Source organism: Myotis lucifugus, unplaced genomic scaffold (genome assembly GCF_000147115.1).
Source record: "Myotis lucifugus unplaced genomic scaffold, Myoluc2.0 scaffold_92, whole genome shotgun sequence".
Lineage (NCBI taxonomy): Eukaryota > Metazoa > Chordata > Mammalia > Chiroptera > Vespertilionidae > Myotis > Myotis lucifugus.
The window spans coordinates 600,630-617,353 of record NW_005871140.1 but is presented as its reverse complement, the minus strand read 5'-3'; the positions used below and the strand labels follow the sequence as shown (position 1 = coordinate 617,353).

General features: G+C 39.4%; 1 protein-coding gene across 3 annotated transcripts in view; it reads left to right on the top strand.

Moving 5' to 3' along the window:
- LGR4 (leucine rich repeat containing G protein-coupled receptor 4) overlaps positions 1-16,189 on the top strand; it is a 95,700-nt gene extending 79,511 nt beyond the window's left edge. For 2 of the 3 annotated variants that reach the window (XM_023756372.1, XM_006091595.3), the window contains 12 exons: positions 84-152; positions 2,066-2,137; positions 2,327-2,398; positions 2,735-2,803; positions 4,277-4,348; positions 5,408-5,473; positions 6,268-6,339; positions 8,012-8,083; positions 8,612-8,737; positions 9,588-9,703; positions 9,960-10,043; positions 13,171-16,189. In XM_023756372.1, coding sequence (XP_023612140.1) covers positions 84-152; positions 2,066-2,137; positions 2,327-2,398; positions 2,735-2,803; positions 4,277-4,348; positions 5,408-5,473; positions 6,268-6,339; positions 8,012-8,083; positions 8,612-8,737; positions 9,588-9,703; positions 9,960-10,043; positions 13,171-14,447 — 2,167 coding nt within the window. In that variant the 3' untranslated portion in view covers positions 14,448-16,189. The remainder of the gene's footprint in view (positions 1-83; positions 153-2,065; positions 2,138-2,326; positions 2,399-2,734; positions 2,804-4,276; positions 4,349-5,407; positions 5,474-6,267; positions 6,340-8,011; positions 8,084-8,611; positions 8,738-9,587; positions 9,704-9,959; positions 10,044-13,170) is intronic. The other variant, XM_023756373.1, reaches the window with a different exon arrangement.
- The last annotated feature ends 535 nt before the right edge of the window (positions 16,190-16,724 follow it).

Here is a 16,724-nt window from a genome sequence, read left to right as displayed (position 1 = left end):
AAAATACATTTGTACCAAAATGCCTTTTAAATTATGACCACTCTTCAATATTCTCACATATTTTCCCCATTTTTCCCCCCTAGGGACTTGAATTATAATAACTTGGGAGAATTTCCCCAGGCTATTAAAGCCCTTCCTAGCCTAAAAGAACTGTGAGTATTTCTTTGCTGTCTTTATGCCTTAATATCCTCAGAACTCACCATGTAATGTTCCAACAGTGAGACTTTTAGGGCACATTTGCTCCATTACCTACACCGTAAAACACATACACACAAACATGCATGATCATACAGGTTGGAATATGTCAGCTGGCATGGACAGTTCTGAATATAGATTACCCGACAGAGCTAGATTCTGGGGAAAGAAAAGCTGTAATGTAGGGTCTCTGCCTTGTAGGAGCTTGTCGTATTAGTGTCATTGGGAGGCTACCACACAAGACAGACAGACAGCAATTTCTAGGTAGAAATAAGTGCTGCGTGGATTGGATAAAGAAATCATTCTAGAAAAAGACTTCATTGAGATGAGGTCATTGGAAAAGGCATCACTAAAGAGTAGAAATTGGACTGGGCTCAAAAGAATGGAAATCTCTATATATAAAAGACTAAGTGTCCATCCGTCCGACCAATAGCTATGATGCACACTGACCACCAAGGGCAGATGCTCAACACAGGAGCTGCCATGACATCCACTGGCCATTTAAAAATAAACAGCACCACAGACCTGGCGCCGACAAACCAACACTTGGCTTCTCCCAAGTGGGACACAGGCCCTGCCACCACCCCTGAGCGATACCCCACCAAATTGCAGCCAATGCTGCCAAGACCCCACTGTGCAAAATGCTGCCCAGAGCCAGCCCAGCCCATAAATGGTCGCTGTGGGTGCTGGGTAATGACATCACGTAGCAACGCCTGGCTTCCTCTCCCTAGCGACTAGCCTCCTTGCAGTTTCTTCAGTCCAGGAATATGACTTGCTTTATAGCCAGGTGCAAACATTTCACACTTTAACCAAATGTCTGTGAAGCATTTTCCCATGCCTCATCTCATTTGATCCTCACAGAAGTCCTGGAGTAGGTAGATAGGAGACTCGGTGGAATCCTATTTTCTTTTCGTTAGCCGGAAAACGGAGATTTAGAAAGCTTAGAAACTTGACCCGACTGAAAAGAAGTAAGAAATGGTGGAACTTGAAAATGACTTCAGGTTTTCTCACTGGGCAGAATATAGTCAAACACTGCTGCAGTTAAATATTTTATCCTTTGTTCTCCCTGCATGATCTACAATAATAATCTGCTTCGTGTTGATATTTACTGCTTGTTGCTGACAATTACGTGAAAGACAAGTTGGGGTGCTTCACTGGGCTGGAAAAAGTTTAGCTAAATCAGAAAGTGGGTCTAATTAAGCAAGTTTATTCTCTATATATAAAAGGCTAAGTTGACTCGCGCATGCACGATACATAAAAAGCTCTCGCTGGCACCAATCTCACAGGTGTGTTTTGATCTGTCATTGTCGATCGTGAATTTGCTTAACATTTCTATTATAGAGAAAGGGCGAATATCGATATTAAAATATTTCTTCTAATTTCCTTTCAATGTGCACAAATCCGTGCACCAGGACACTAGTATTTAAATAAATGATAGGGACAGGGGAGCATTTTAGAAGTTGAATTTGTCAAGGGCAGTGATAGGAATGTATATGGCATAACAGGGACTGTACGTCATGAGCCAATAGCTAAAGCTGTATGATGAATTGCTTAAAGACTAAATGCAGGCTATAGTGAGAGATTTGGGGGACAGACATGTTATGATTCCTGTGGTCTAAAGTTCTTTGATGATGAAGGTACAGCTAAGTGTAGATGAGGTTTCTGATTGATAGTAGGCTAAGCAGGGATTTAAAAAGAACTATCGGGAAAAATATGAGATAGACTTAAAAATTCAGTTTTCCCACAGTTCTGAAGTTTTCATGTAGTTGTTATCAGTTATATGCTATATAATACAGGAGTAGATACTTGGGTTTTAACTTTATTTCACAAGGGCATATGCATTTCAAAATATTTTCTCCTATCTTTTTAGGTTATTTCATAGTAATTCTATTTCTGTTATCCCTGATGGAGCATTTGATGGTAATCCACTGTTAAGAACTATGTAAGTAGTTTTGAAAGTTTCTTCTAATGTATAATCATGTACAGCTATCTCTATATGATGGCAAAAACCATCTGACTTAAGAATGAAAAGTCAGGCTTTGAGATATATGAACTTTATGAACATAGATTTAGTTTGTGAGTACTTGTGAACATATGAAAACTTTCATTTTTTTTTCTGCTGTTTTTACAGACATTTGTATGATAATCCTCTATCTTTCGTGGGGAACTCAGCATTTCACAATTTATCTGATCTGCATTCCTTGTAAGTATTACATAAATTCTAAAACACACCTGAAAGCTTATACAGTTGCCTTAATGGAAAACTAGACTTTATTACCGTAGCTCCAGAAAAGAAACTCTTCTAGTGTCTTTTCCTTGGCCAGAAGTCCAAAGGATAAGTCTGAAAATTTATGATAGTTTTAATTTATGTGAACATTTGGCCAAATTTTCACACTTTCAGGTGCATCCAAGAGATGAAAGCAATTTTATTTTTTAGGTCTTGTAGTGCTATCATCTTAAACTGCTTAAAAAAGAAAATGCAAATGTTGTCTATGTGAATTTTTTATTTAAAACTATTTTTTCTCTCCTGATTTCTTAGAGTCATTCGTGGTGCCAGCATGGTGCAGCAGTTCCCCAATCTGACCGGGACTGTCCACCTGGAGAGTCTGTAAGTGTGGCCCTTGGCAGACCAGTTGCATAAAGAGAGCACCCTGGCCTGCTAGTTGTGTGCCAGTGCTTTTTGGTGATGACGAAGAGTTTGTTGATTCCTACAATCTCCCTTTGTGAATAGCATGGAAATGGATATTGGGTTTGGGCTTAGTCGACCCAGGTAGAGTATTGCCTGGTGTGTGGAAATACAATATGCAAAGGGCACTAGAAATAGAAGGCAGTAAGCAAGTGCCAGATCAGAAGCAGTGCTTCAGGGATTCACAGGTGGAGCGATCAATGCAGGCTATCAGAGAAGGCTTCCTGGAGGAGGTGAAATGTTTCAAAATGAAATACTGGCAGGTTTCCCAGAGCGGGGTTTTTATTTAGAAGGGCAAGATTTAGTTAAAGAATGGGGTACAGAAGATCACTTAAGCTAGAATTGAATGGGGCATGGTACAGAGAAATTTAGAAAATTGTTTCGGTCACAAATTTGAAAAGGCAAGCCTTGAACACTGAACGTTTGGTTTTGGCAAAGCTTCCCAATGGACGGTCTGTAAATGGGTTACACATGCAGCCAAGGTCTTGATGACTTCGGCCCTCGAGGCAGCCAGGTGGGGCCTGAGGTGGCCAGGATCTCCAGCCACATGGAGCCTTACCATATTATGCCACACAAATCTTTTGATTTTCATGTGTGCCAAGATGTAAGAAAAAGAAGTTGAGAAGCTCTGAGCTAAGCAATTTAAACTTGACTCTTAAGGTCATTGGAGGTGTTGAGGATAATGGAGCAGGTCGTGTGAGGAGGAGAAGAAAGATTAGAGATAGGAAGAGTAGTGAGGAGGCCATGAGAATGATCCACTTGGCTAAGTGAACACATTGAACCATTGCAGTTCTTCCCTGTGGCCTGAGATGCCCCCTCCCCGTTCTGCACCATCCCATCTTCTATCTGTATTGTAGCAGTAAAAATGGAGATAGAACGTCAGATGCTGGAGACACTATAGAGGAAGAAAGAACAGGAATTGGTGGTTGACTGAAAATGGGAACAGAAAGGGAGGGGAGTAAGAGAAAAATGTGAGACTGTTGAGTCAGGTTGACTGAAAGAAAAGACAGGAATAATGTTTGGGGGCAGGATGCCCCCAATGTTTTGAGTATGAGTGGCAGATGCTGGGGGGGTGACAGAACTTGCAGGTGATCGCGGTCAGGCTATGACTGTGGATTGCTGTTTTTCTGTTGGTCCATGTGAGAAATCAAGCTTGTTGTTTAGATAATATTACCTCTAGTGTCATGAGTTTCTCTGATTTTATTATGGACAATGATACTAGCGGGGAGGGTTAATTTGTCTTCCCACATGCCTAACTTTAGGGAGAATCAGGTCGTGGGATACATAGACTCTAGTCCATTTGAAAATAAGTGAGCATTTATTTTTCTACATGAGAATAGCATTTTTACCATCTCAACTTGAATAATTTCTTAGATGAGCCATGTTTTTCCGCAGGACCTTGACAGGTACGAAGATAAGCAGTATATCCAGTAATCTGTGCCAAGAACAAAAGATGCTTAGGACTTTGTAAGTTGGATTTTTCTTCCCTTCTCACACCTTTCTTTTATGTGCTTCACACATGTTGAGTTTTCTTTTTAATGAACTATTTTCGTTAGGTGATTTTAAATTATAATTATTTCTTATTTCCTTCATGGAAATGAGTGATCATTTTAATAGCCCAGAGTAGGTAATGCGCATTTGAATTTAGTTTTAGGGTTATATATGTCATTCATCTTCTGACTTTACTTTAAACAAACTAAAACCAAGCTAGGTCCTTCCTTGATTTTTGTTCTTGTCCTGACTCCTTGTTTTTATTCGTTTCCCCAGAAGGGTCAGGTCTCCGTATCCTGCTCTGTCATCCGTAGCCTCAGCACAGCCCAAATCTGTCTTAGATCAGGAACCAACTGAGCATGGAGCTTTCCAAAAACTTTAAATTGTCCTAGGAATTAAAAGTAAATAAAAGATGTGAAAATGTCACAAGAACGAATAATTAAGTTACTAAGTTGTTAATAAGTATTCAGTGGAGAGAGATAGTAACAAAATAAGTGACTGATTGATTAAGCAGGTAATTAAATGGTGTCATGGAGTATCAAGCCTGACAGTTACCACTAAGAAAAAATTTCAGTGGGATTAACTGAGAGTTTAGTAGTCCCAATACTTGATTTAATATGTTTTTAAAAATATGACTACCACTCCTCTTATAGCTTTTTAATGAAATAACATAGAAATTATTTAGGGTATAAACAATATTGTAAAATAGAATTAAAAAACCCATAACTCTAGGACTTAAACATAATTTTATATATTCCATATTATATTTTTATATTTAATTTTGTTCATTTTACATAACATTTAAAAATATATTTTATATTGTCTGTATTCAACATTATGTACTTTAAGTTTGCAAATCTTAAGCCTGTTGTATCACTGGGTGCTCTAGAAGCTTACAAGTCTTAGAAAAAATATAGCTGCTTTTCTTGTTATCTCTTTATTAGAGATAATGAGCATTGCTTTCAATGCTTTTGAGTATAGCTTTTTAAATACAGTTCTCTGATAACATTAATTTTTCATTTCCATTGTTTTAAGGGACTTGTCCTACAACAACATAAAAGACCTCCCAAGCTTTAATGGTTGCCATGCTCTGGAAGAAATGTAAGTTGTTCTTTGATTTACTCTTCTTGCTGTGTGGTATATTGTTAATTCATTGAGCATTTCCTATTTTAAATAAATGGCTTTAATATTAAGAAATTAAATATTCATATAATCAGGTGTTCTTATGAATAAATGTTTCATTGTACCAGGTATGTTCATGCAACCTGTAGTTTTTAGACATCTATGTATTAGGAATTCTATGAGACACTATGGGAGAGGGTGGTGTATACAAAAACACAAAAACTTGTCCTAGCTGTTGAGGGAAACCAGACCTGGGTATCTACTGTGTACATATATAGGACATCTCTGATGGAAGTTAATGGGGAGGTGAAGAGAGGGGGGCATTAATTCTCCCATTTTTGATCCCCTCCTTCCTCTATGGTAACTCGGTGTGGTTGTGTTGTCTTGGATCCTTTCTCACTGTGTTGTCTTCCTTTTCCACTCCTGAGCAGGGTTGATGAGAAATTTAGATAATTACATATACCCCCCATATAATTTGGGGATGAAATACCAATTAGTCTAACCATTTCAAGTTATAGATAAGTTTCCTTGACTTTCAACAAAATCAATCAGTTACTTATGAATGAGTATTTAAAGTTAGAAAAAGTTTAAGAAATATTATTTTTCAAATAGAAAATCATTTTTTTCTATTTTTTCTTCTTCCTCTTCTTTTTCTACCCCCTCTTTCCTCCTTTTTCCCCTTCCTTCTTCCCCCCTTTTCTCCTCTCCTTCCCCTACTCTTTCTTACCCCCTTTCTCACCCCCCCCACCTTCTTCCCTTCCTTCTTCTTCTAGTTCTTTGCAACGAAATCAGATCCGCCAAATCAGAGAAGGCACTTTTCAAGGCCTCATATCCCTAAGGATACTGTAAGTTTCTCTGTGATTATTAGAGTTGAGTAAATTTCCTGTCAAGCTATAAATTAAATATATCAGCATAATTCCCATTTTGATAGATATACTTAAAGATCTGATTTATTATGTGTAAATACTGTTCTTTGAACTTTACTGCATGGTACTTTACTATAAATAATGTATTTTCAGCATTTTTTACCTTAGCTCATCTCTGATATTGTACATTGATTTAAAAAGAAGAATGTGTACAACCTGAGAGATGCACTTTGTTTTCAAGTCATAATAATGAGTTTACCCATTCATTAGGCCAGGGTTGGCAAACTGTAATTGTGGGCCAGATCCAGCCTGCCTCCGGTGTTTGTAAATTAGGTTTTGTTGGCACACAGCCTGGCCCCTTTTGTTTTAAGTATTGTCTGAAGCCCATTTCACCATCCTGTGGCAGAGTTCAATGCTTGCAGGACAGACCATAGGACCCCCAGAGGTGAAAAATATTTGCTTTCTGGCCTGCCCCTGAAAAAGTTTGTTGACCCCTGCACTGGTGTATCTATCATGACAAAGGTGGCTAACATGCAGCAGAAACACACATTTGTAAAATTGACATGTATTTGAGCGTATATGTGTGCCAACGACTCTATGAAGTACTTGGGAATAGAGAGGTGACTGAGACAACCCTGGCCATTGCCTTCCTGGAGCTGCAGTGCAGGACACACACATCACTGAATCAGTGAACATTTTTTAAAGTGCAGAATACATTCAAAAAATGGACAGTGAAGCGAACTTACGTATATCGCGTCCTGCTTTTCAGCAGACCCCCACTTAGAAATGAGAAATGCATTCTAGTAGAAAACATGGTATTGATGGTGGGGTCGCCGGACCTGTCCTTGTCGCCGGCAGCCTTGTTGTGGGTCAGGGCCCCAGGAGGAAGGGGACTGGCTCCTCGCTGCCATCACTTCTGGAGCCCTGATAAGCGACAACAATGAAAAGCTGGCCTTTTTATGATTTGAAACCCAGTTTGTTGAGTTTTCCTGTTATCTAGGAGACGTGTCATGGAATGCATTTATCCAATCTCTGAATTTCCAATCAGGCTCAGTTCAAGTGTGGTTGGAGATTATCTCTCTGTTTTATTATTTCTGTAATAGCAGAATTCCTCAGGGTGTGTTCCTCAATCTGTATGGTTCTGCTGTTGATAAGATGTTTATTTCCTGCTTGAAGGAGGAAAAAAAAAAAGATATCTGAAGCCCTTCTGGAATGCTCTTGTTTGCATATTGATTATTTGTCTTCTCTCTGGAGCCTTATCACTAACCTTTGAGAAGGCAAATAACATGGAACCTACTTTTATTTTCAGCTTTGTCAGGAGCTGAGCTTTTTCTCACCTAGTTAATGGTACCAAAGGTTATATCATTATCATTTATATTTTTGAACTGGCACCAGAATGATAAGGGGGAGAAAATTCACAACTGTTTTGAAACAGATGCCAAGTAGAATTACTGCTCCATGGGAACACATTCCAAGACATAGGTTTTTGTGAAGGAGAGGCATTCAGCACCCAAATGTAAATGTTGTTGGACAATATGAAAGGTTTTTGTTATTGGGGATATTGTGACTACCTCAGATTCTAAAGTGTAGTCAAAGTGACTGCAATTTGAGTTTATTTGAAAATATTAACACATTATTCTTATAATTGCAGAGATCTGAGTAGAAACCTGATCCATGAAATTCACGACAGAGCTTTTGCCAAGCTTGGGTCAATAACTAACCTGTAAGTTGACGACTTTATGCAATAATATCAGGAAAGTCACGAATAGTCTACAGAAACTTGTGTTTGTGCATTGATCTGTCTGAATATTTTTCTGTTTAGTTGTTTCCTTGTATAAAGGCTAACTGCATGGATATAGTACAAGCTTTTAATATGGTGAGATGCATGCTTAGATTCATCATTTAACACAGTGGTTCTCAACCTTCTGGCCCTTTAAATACAGTTCCTCATGTTGTGACCCAACCATAAAATTATTTTCGTTGCTACTTCATAACTGTAATGTTGCTACGGTTATGAATTGTAATGTAAATATCTGATATGCAGGATGGTCTTAGGCGACCCCTGTGAAAGGGTCCTTCGACCGCCAAAGGGGTCGCGACCCACAGGTTGAGAACCGCTGTTTAACACAACTCACCTTCCTCCTGGAACTCTAATGTCTATGTTGTTAACACATACAGATGTTTCTGTGTGATTTGCATCTTGGGCGATTTGCATCTTGGGAGTTAATTTGAAGTCTTGTTCACATTTTAGAGATGTAAGTTTTAATGAATTAACGTCATTTCCTACGGAAGGCCTGAATGGGCTGAATCAACTGAAACTTGTGGGCAACTTCCAACTGAAAGAAGCTTTGGCAGCAAAAGACTTTGTTAATCTCAGGTGTGTTTTTGCTTATTTTTCTTTTTTGTTGATGGTGGGGTAGGCCCCTAAATGATAGAGTGTGCTGGCTTTTTGTTTTTTTAATTTAATGGGGGTTATTTTTGCTGCGGTTCCCAGATTTTCTTGGAGGCTGTAATTTAAGAGTATTTCCTACCCCAGTCCTCACAGATTTGGTGTAAAATAGAACTTGAGCATGATTCCATAGTTTTTAAGAATATGAATTGGAGTCCCTGATGCTGTCAAAGAGCTAACAGAGCTATTCATCAGAATGGTTTTTTATATAGGGGATTTGACATTAGCAACAAGATGACAGAAACCACATAAGTGGGAGCCTATAGAAAATTGATACAATGCTATATAATACTTTATGGAGACACAGTATTAGAGTGGGGACTTCACTAGCTATAATAGAGAGAGGGCTTGGGGATATTATTTTGGGAGAGGAGAATAAATATTTTCACTATACTTATAAACAAAGTACATTCATTTAATGGTATAAATTCACAGATGACTTGAGACATTAATTTTAAATGAAACTACCAGTTTCTTATGCTACATTGGGTGTGGTTGATTCATTTATAAAAGCATGTTACTGTAAAATTTTAAACACGGTTTGATTTAAAAGCATAGCTTATGTAAATGGAGGAGCTCATGCTGTCACCTGATCCCAGAGCTCTTTTCCCAGATGAGGAAACTGAGGCCTGGAAAGGATACTGAGCAGCTTAAAGCAAGTTGACAGCTGGGTCTCTCTGACTCCTGGGCTGGGGCCTTCAGTGACTAAAATACTTTTTACAAAACAAGCATGTCTGGGAAGTTGCTGTTCAATGTAGATCTTACAATTATTTTCCAGGTCATTATCGGTGCCCTATGCTTATCAGTGCTGTGCATTTTGGGGTTGCGACTCTTACACCCATTCAAACACGGAAGATAAGAGCCTCCAAGAACACAGTGTGGCCAAGGATAAAGGCAAGTGCATGTACTTGGTAAACTAGAACATGCTTGATGGCATTGATCAAAGTCTCTGTTATTCTAATCGGTTTGTGAAGGATCGGTAGGAAATCTGAGAAAAATGGCCTTTACTGTGTTCCTGACATCTTTCATATGTTATCAAGCCTCGTAACAAGCTGAACTTACCTCATGTACGAGAGACGGGATCGCAGGAAACTGGTTCTTTTGAATCGCATAAAGCTTGAATTCAACACAACCGATGTTTTATCCTCAGGTCCCGCTGATGCAGCAGGGGTCACTAGCAGTGCTGAAAGTGAAGAGCACAGTCAAATAATTATCCACTGCACGCCTTCAACAGGTATGCCCGACTGAGTGTGCTGCCGCGTCTTGCTTTAAATGGACATCAGGCAACTGTACCTGAAACTTCTGGGGATAAGTGTGATTTCGGGAATGGGGGTGGGAGTAGATGACCTCATCCAGCCTGCGACTCAGCGTGGGGTCTGTGCACCAGGAGCTTAGGCATCTCTTGCAGAACCTCCCGTCCAGACCCACTGAATCTGAATCTCTGTGTCAATGAGCTCCCAAGATGAGCGTCATGAACATTAGATATTGAGAGGCACTTTTTTTTTAAATTTAATTTTTATTTTATTTTACTTTTTTTCTTCTTGATGCTTCTTTAACACTAGAACTAATTCCATAAAGTATTTAACTGATCTGTAAGGATTTTTAGTGTTTTTTTGTTTTTTTAAATACATTTTTATTGATTTCAGAGAGGAAAGGAGCGGGAGGGATAGAAACATCAATGATGAGAGAGAGTATCATTGATCAGCTGCCTCCTGCATGCCCCCTACTGGGGATTGAGCCTGCAACCCGAGCATGTGCCCTTGACCGGAATCGAACCCAGACCTTCCAATCTGCAGTCCAACGCTCTATCCACTGAGCCAAACCAGTTAGGGTTGCTTTTTGTTTGTTTGTTTGTTTGTTTTTTAGTGCAACCTTTCCTCTTAATTGTCTTTTATGTCATTGAACTTAGTAGACTGGGAAAGTTAGTCAACTGACCATTGTGACTGTGATGTTATATTCTGCCTGTCAGAGAAGATGGATTTAGAATTTTACTATAAAAGAAAAAATGAGTTGGCTAAATTGTATGCTGTGAAGTAGCTCCTTTTCTTAGCATATTGACAACAGGTCGATCTGGACATTAATTTCATGGCTCAGAATCATACAACATGATTCTCTAATTACTGCTGAATTGTGAGTTTCTCGGGGTGCTGCACATGTGTCCTTTAATACTTAGCATGGAGAATAAGTATAAATAACAAGAATACTTGTGTAGAGAATAAGCTTCAAGTGGCCAGATGAGTGAATGAGATTGGCAAGAATCATTTATGTTTATGCAATTTGTCTAATTTCTGTATTGTTGGAAGTTAAAGAGTACAGCTCCCTCACTTGCCCCCCTGGGGTTCTTGTGTTGGAAAATGTACATCAGGAACTGACAACCCAATGAGAAGGGACCAGCTTCATTAAGGGGAGACGAGACCTGATCATGCTGAGGTTTCATTTCCTCCATCCACACTGAATTTAAACATTGGGGTCAACCAGGAGGACGTGAGGTCTGAGCTCACCTCCCCTGGCTGCAGTGGGGATGGACTGCTGGCCGGTCTCCCCGACTCAGTTGTGGTAACAGGGATACCTGTGTGCTCACTCAGAAGCCAACGTAGAGGAGAGCAGGAACCTTCTGTTAGAACCGGAGGAGGCCACAGGTTTCCCGGAACAGAGACTGGGCGGGGTCTGCTTCCTGGGGCTTTTCAGGGAACTGAACTCCACCCACTAGGCAAACACTTCTCAAAGCGAGCCCTTTCTCCCAGATCAGAGCCATTCCTCCCTGAAGGATGGCTTCAGATACACAGATAAAAGTGAAAGCTTCCTGTTAACACCTCCCTGAGGGGGAAACTTTAAAAATTAATTAATTAGAAACAAGTTTTAAACGTCTCTTGTGCTATTTGGAAGTCAGAATTAAATGGTGTAGACCTGGTTGGTTAGGTTTGTGAATATCTTAGTGATTAAAATGCTTTATAGTGTGTTTTAAACTTCATGACAGTTCAGGAAGATAAGTCAGAACATGTCTTTTAGGCAATTGCAGTACATCGTTTTCTTATGCTTTGTAGACAAAACTTTGTTTTTCTTTACTGATTTTTAAATAAAACAGTTGTCATTTGTGGCATAACCAGCATGTCAAAGTCAGTTACTGGAACATACCATTTAGCTACTAAATTAGTTCTTGCAATCCTACTTTAAGTTACACAGGATTTTATTGGACGTAGCTTTGTATGAATACTTAACACCAGCGTGGTTTAGTCCTCCCTGCACTATCTTAACTGAATAACCTTTGTGCAGGTCAATTGAACACTATGAAATCTCAGTTTCTTTGGATGAAAAATGGGGATAATTACACCCATGTTAATCTACCTCATCAGATTGCCTTTGAAAGCCATAAAAAGTGTATAAAAATATATGTATACATATATGATTATTATTAAGTATACTAGAACTAAGAAGGAAGAAGAAAAGAACCTACTATTACTGAAGTCGAACTCTATACCAGTAGCCTGTTTAGGTACCTATGTATGTAATATTAAGTTCTACAGCTTTATGAAATGGACATTATTATCCACAAGTGAGAAAATGAAATTTACAGATTTAAGTTGCTTCCTGGAGAAAAAGAGTAGCAAGTTATGGACCCTAAATTCAAACCCTAGTTTATCCAATTCCAAACTCTAAATATATCAGGTACCTTGCATATGCTAGACACTGTGCTATGCATATTAACTTAGGTGTAAGAAAAAGTGCGGTTTTTCTTTTAGATATCACTATATGAATTTGCCAAATATTTAATAAAAAGTAGGGGGTTTTTTTTGGTTTAGTTTTGTTTATGAAAAGCACTGTTTATTAGTGGACTATTATCCCCAGGGCCTTTGCAATCAGTTATTAGTGAGTAAATGAGTTGAATAAATCCTTGGAGGTCAGATCAGGCAAATCTTTTTCCCTGTATCCTAACTTTTCCCCAAATCAGATCTTAAACTAATTTCAGCCTAAAGCCTGAAACTGGAGAGAGAAGTCACTAATGTATCCCCACCCTTACCCTGTGCCCAGGACCTCAGAAAACAAAGGAGTGAAACTAAGAAAGGAAACTTCTCTTATTTCTCTTTCTGAACCCTCAGTTAGGGACCCCTGAATTGTGCTGACTGTAGCAGCCCATGTCACTGAGAGTGTAGAATAAAAGTAGTTATTTTTAAATAGTCCAGTGCAGTGACTAAAAAAATATCTGAAATAGTGATCTTTTCAATTTGGTTCAATTCAGTTTGGTAGCAGATTTAATTATTGTAGAATTAACTATCTTTAGAGTCTTAAGCCATATCATATGGAATATGCTGTTCCCTAAATTGTCTTTTTCCCCCCCACCCTCTCTTTGTTTTTCATTTTAGGTGCTTTTAAGCCCTGCGAATATTTACTGGGAAGCTGGATGATCCGTCTTACCGTGTGGTTCATTTTCTTGGTTGCATTGTTTTTCAACCTGCTTGTCATTTTAACAACATTCGCACCCTGTACATCCCTACCTTCCTCCAAATTGTTCATAGGCCTGATTTCTGTGTCCAACTTACTCATGGGAGCCTATACGGGCATCTTAACGTTTCTGGATGCTGTGTCCTGGGGCAGATTCGCCGAGTTTGGCATTTGGTGGGAGATCGGCAGCGGCTGCAAGATAGCTGGGTTTCTTGCCGTTTTCTCCTCGGAGAGCGCCATCTTCCTGTTAACGTTAGCCGCTGTCGAAAGAAGCCTGTCTGCAAAAGAGATCCTGAAGAACGGGAAGAGCAATCACCTCAGACAGTTCCGCGTGGCTGCCCTTCTCGCTTTCGCGGGGGCCGCCGTGGCAGGCTGCTTCCCCCTCTTCCACGGCGGCGAGTACTCGGCCTCCCCGCTCTGCTTGCCGTTCCCCACGGGAGAGGCGCCCGCGTTAGGGTTTACGGTGACCTTGGTGCTGCTCAACTCCCTGGCGTTCTTGCTGATGGCCGTCATCTACACGAAACTCTACTGCAACTTGGAAAAGGAGGACCTCTCCGAGGGCTCGCAGGCCGGCACGATCAAGCACGTGGCGTGGCTCATCTTCACCAACTGCATCTTCTTCTGCCCCGTGGCCTTCTTCTCCTTCGCGCCGCTCATCACCGCCGTCTCGGTCAGCCCCGAGATCATGAAGTCGGTCACGCTGATCTTCTTCCCGCTGCCCGCTTGCCTGAACCCGGTCCTGTATGTTTTCTTCAACCCCAAGTTCAAAGAAGACTGGAAGGTGCTGAAGCGACACCTGGCCAAGAAGAGCGGGTCGGTGTCCGTGTCCGTCAGCAGCCAGGCGGGTTGCGTGGAGCAGGATTTCTACTACGACTGCGGCGTGTACTCGCATTTGCAGGGCAACCTGGCTGTGTGCGACTGCTGCGAGTCCTTCCTCTTGACAAAGCCGGTGTCGTGCAAACACTTGATCAAGTCGCACAGCTGCCCCGCCCTGGCAGTGGGCGCGTGCCCAAGGCCAGACGGCTACTGGTCGGACTGCGGCACGCAGTCGGCCCATTCTGATTACGCGGATGAGGAAGATTCCTTTGTCTCCGACAGCTCTGACCAGGTGCAGGCCTGCGGACGAGCCTGCTTCTATCAGAGTCGAGGATTCCCCTTGGTGCGCTATGCTTACAATCTGCCCAGAGTGAGAGACTGAATCGGGGTGTCTGTGACTGCGTCCCCCATCAGCCACAATCCCAGTGTTCATAGAGTGGACCCTCGTCTGGTCTTTCATCCGGGAAGCACTTCTGTGACCACTGCCTGGTGTCACTTAGAGAAGGAGGAGAAGGTGGCAGACATTTTCAGAGAACAAGTGCCTGAACGATCCATGGGTGAAAAATCCAGTGTCCGAGCGCGGTGTGGTCTATTTGGAATAACTCTGTAACTTGGAAAGGTTTTATGTATATCCTAGCATTCTAACGTTAGGTTTATCTGAAATTTGCATAAGCAGCAAAATGTTAACCTGTTTCTGAATGAAGCACAAGATAAAGAACAGCTGTTAATATATTTTAAAGAATATTTTAAAAATGTGGTTTCACACAACTGAAGAAAGTCTTGCTAATTTTACCTAATGTCTGATCATTAATCTCAGGACAACGGACTTCAGGGCCAAAAAGGGGATCGTCTCCCAGGTAGGACTGTGAGAGTGAATGTAGGCCTTAGGTTGTGGCATTTTCTGTTTCCATCTTTGACATAATAGAATCGTACATTTTCTTGGAGTGATTTGTAAACCTTAAAACCTGAAGATGTTTTCAAAACAATATTAACAACTATTCGATTTTAAAAGAACAGCATGAACATTTGTTTTTAGTCATTTTACATTGCTTTGGCGCGATCAGTCATTTTTTCCCCTGAGTGTTTTGTCATCACACTACTAGGAAAAGTAAAAGGGCTAATTGCTGTGTGGGTTTAGTAGATTTGGCTAAACTACTAACTAACTTCGGAGTTTAATGGTATCTGAGGGATTTGATGGCTCTGTGTAATGTTCCCATTAATGAACACTTCCTAATATCATTGGCTTTACTGATGTTTTCCAGTTTTGTTGGGATGTTACCTACTTATATTTTGAATTATACAGAAAGAAAACTGTGGTAAGTAATTGCATTTAATTGGAAGAAATTGGGAGTAATTATGATACAAAGCACTTACATTTGTTTCTTAGCTGGATTCTCCTGAACTTACGCTGTTTCCATACATTTCCCCCTACAGTAATTTACAAAAAGCCTGTGAAACAACAGTTCACAGCTTAGATACTGCGTTTTTGTAAAACAGGACACATGTCATTAAAAAAGAAGAAGAAGAAGGGATAAAAATGAATAAAGCTTAGGCCCATGTCTTTAAAAATGAAAAATTTTACTTGATTCTCATCTATAGACTTTTGATATGTCACGATGTGGGGTCATAAAGTTATAAATGTTCAATATGTTTTTTGAACAATATGCTAAATCAAAAGCAAACCCACTGCCATGTTAGTTTTACAGGATATACTAAAAACATTAAGCTAGATTGCAGTTTAATAATTAAACTGTATATACTGTGCATATAATGAATTTTTATCTTATGTAAATTATTTTTAGAACACAAGTTGGGAAATGTGGCTTCTGTTCATTTCGTTTAATTAAAGCTACCTCCTAAACTATAGTGGCTGCCAGTAGCAGAATGTTAAATTGTGGTTTATATACTTTTTTGCATTGTAAATAGTCTTGGTTGTACATTGTCCGTGTAATAAAAACAGAATCTTTGTATATCAAAATCATGTAATTTGTGTAAAATGTGGGAGGGATTTATTTACAGTGTGTTGTAATTTTGTAAGGCCAACTATTCACAAGTTTTTAAAATTGCTGTCATGTTTGTATATTTACACATTGATAAATATTAAATCATAACTTGGTAAAAAAATATCCTAGATAAAAGTTTTTTCCTTCAAAATTCAAGTTACTGAACACTTGCACTGCATTCATTTAAAAATGGAATAGTAGGTAGATATATAAAATGTGTGGTAAATCATGCTATCCATATGGTCATAAATACAATATTATAAGCAGCATTTTTAATTATTGAGTTTCCAGAAAGCAGTCTGCTTTATCTTAATATATAAGCAGTTATAATGAATTTGCTTAGTGTTAAAGTAAGTAAAGTGAAATAATATTTAAATAATTTAAATAATAAAAATATTTTTTATTAAGAAATAAGAGTGCTAGAAGAAATATTAGAGCAGGTTGCTGAAATTTAGAAGATTCTAAGTATGAGCCATACTCATGAAATACAAATTGAAATTTAAGAGGAATTTAAGAGAAAAGGTGAAATTTAAGAGAATACCATCAATTAGGTCTTTATTTAAAAGCAGATGATTAAGAACATGCATAATACCAGTTGTCCAATTTCTTAGAAATAACTCAATGTTGACAATCCTCAAGCCCTCATGTGACAGACG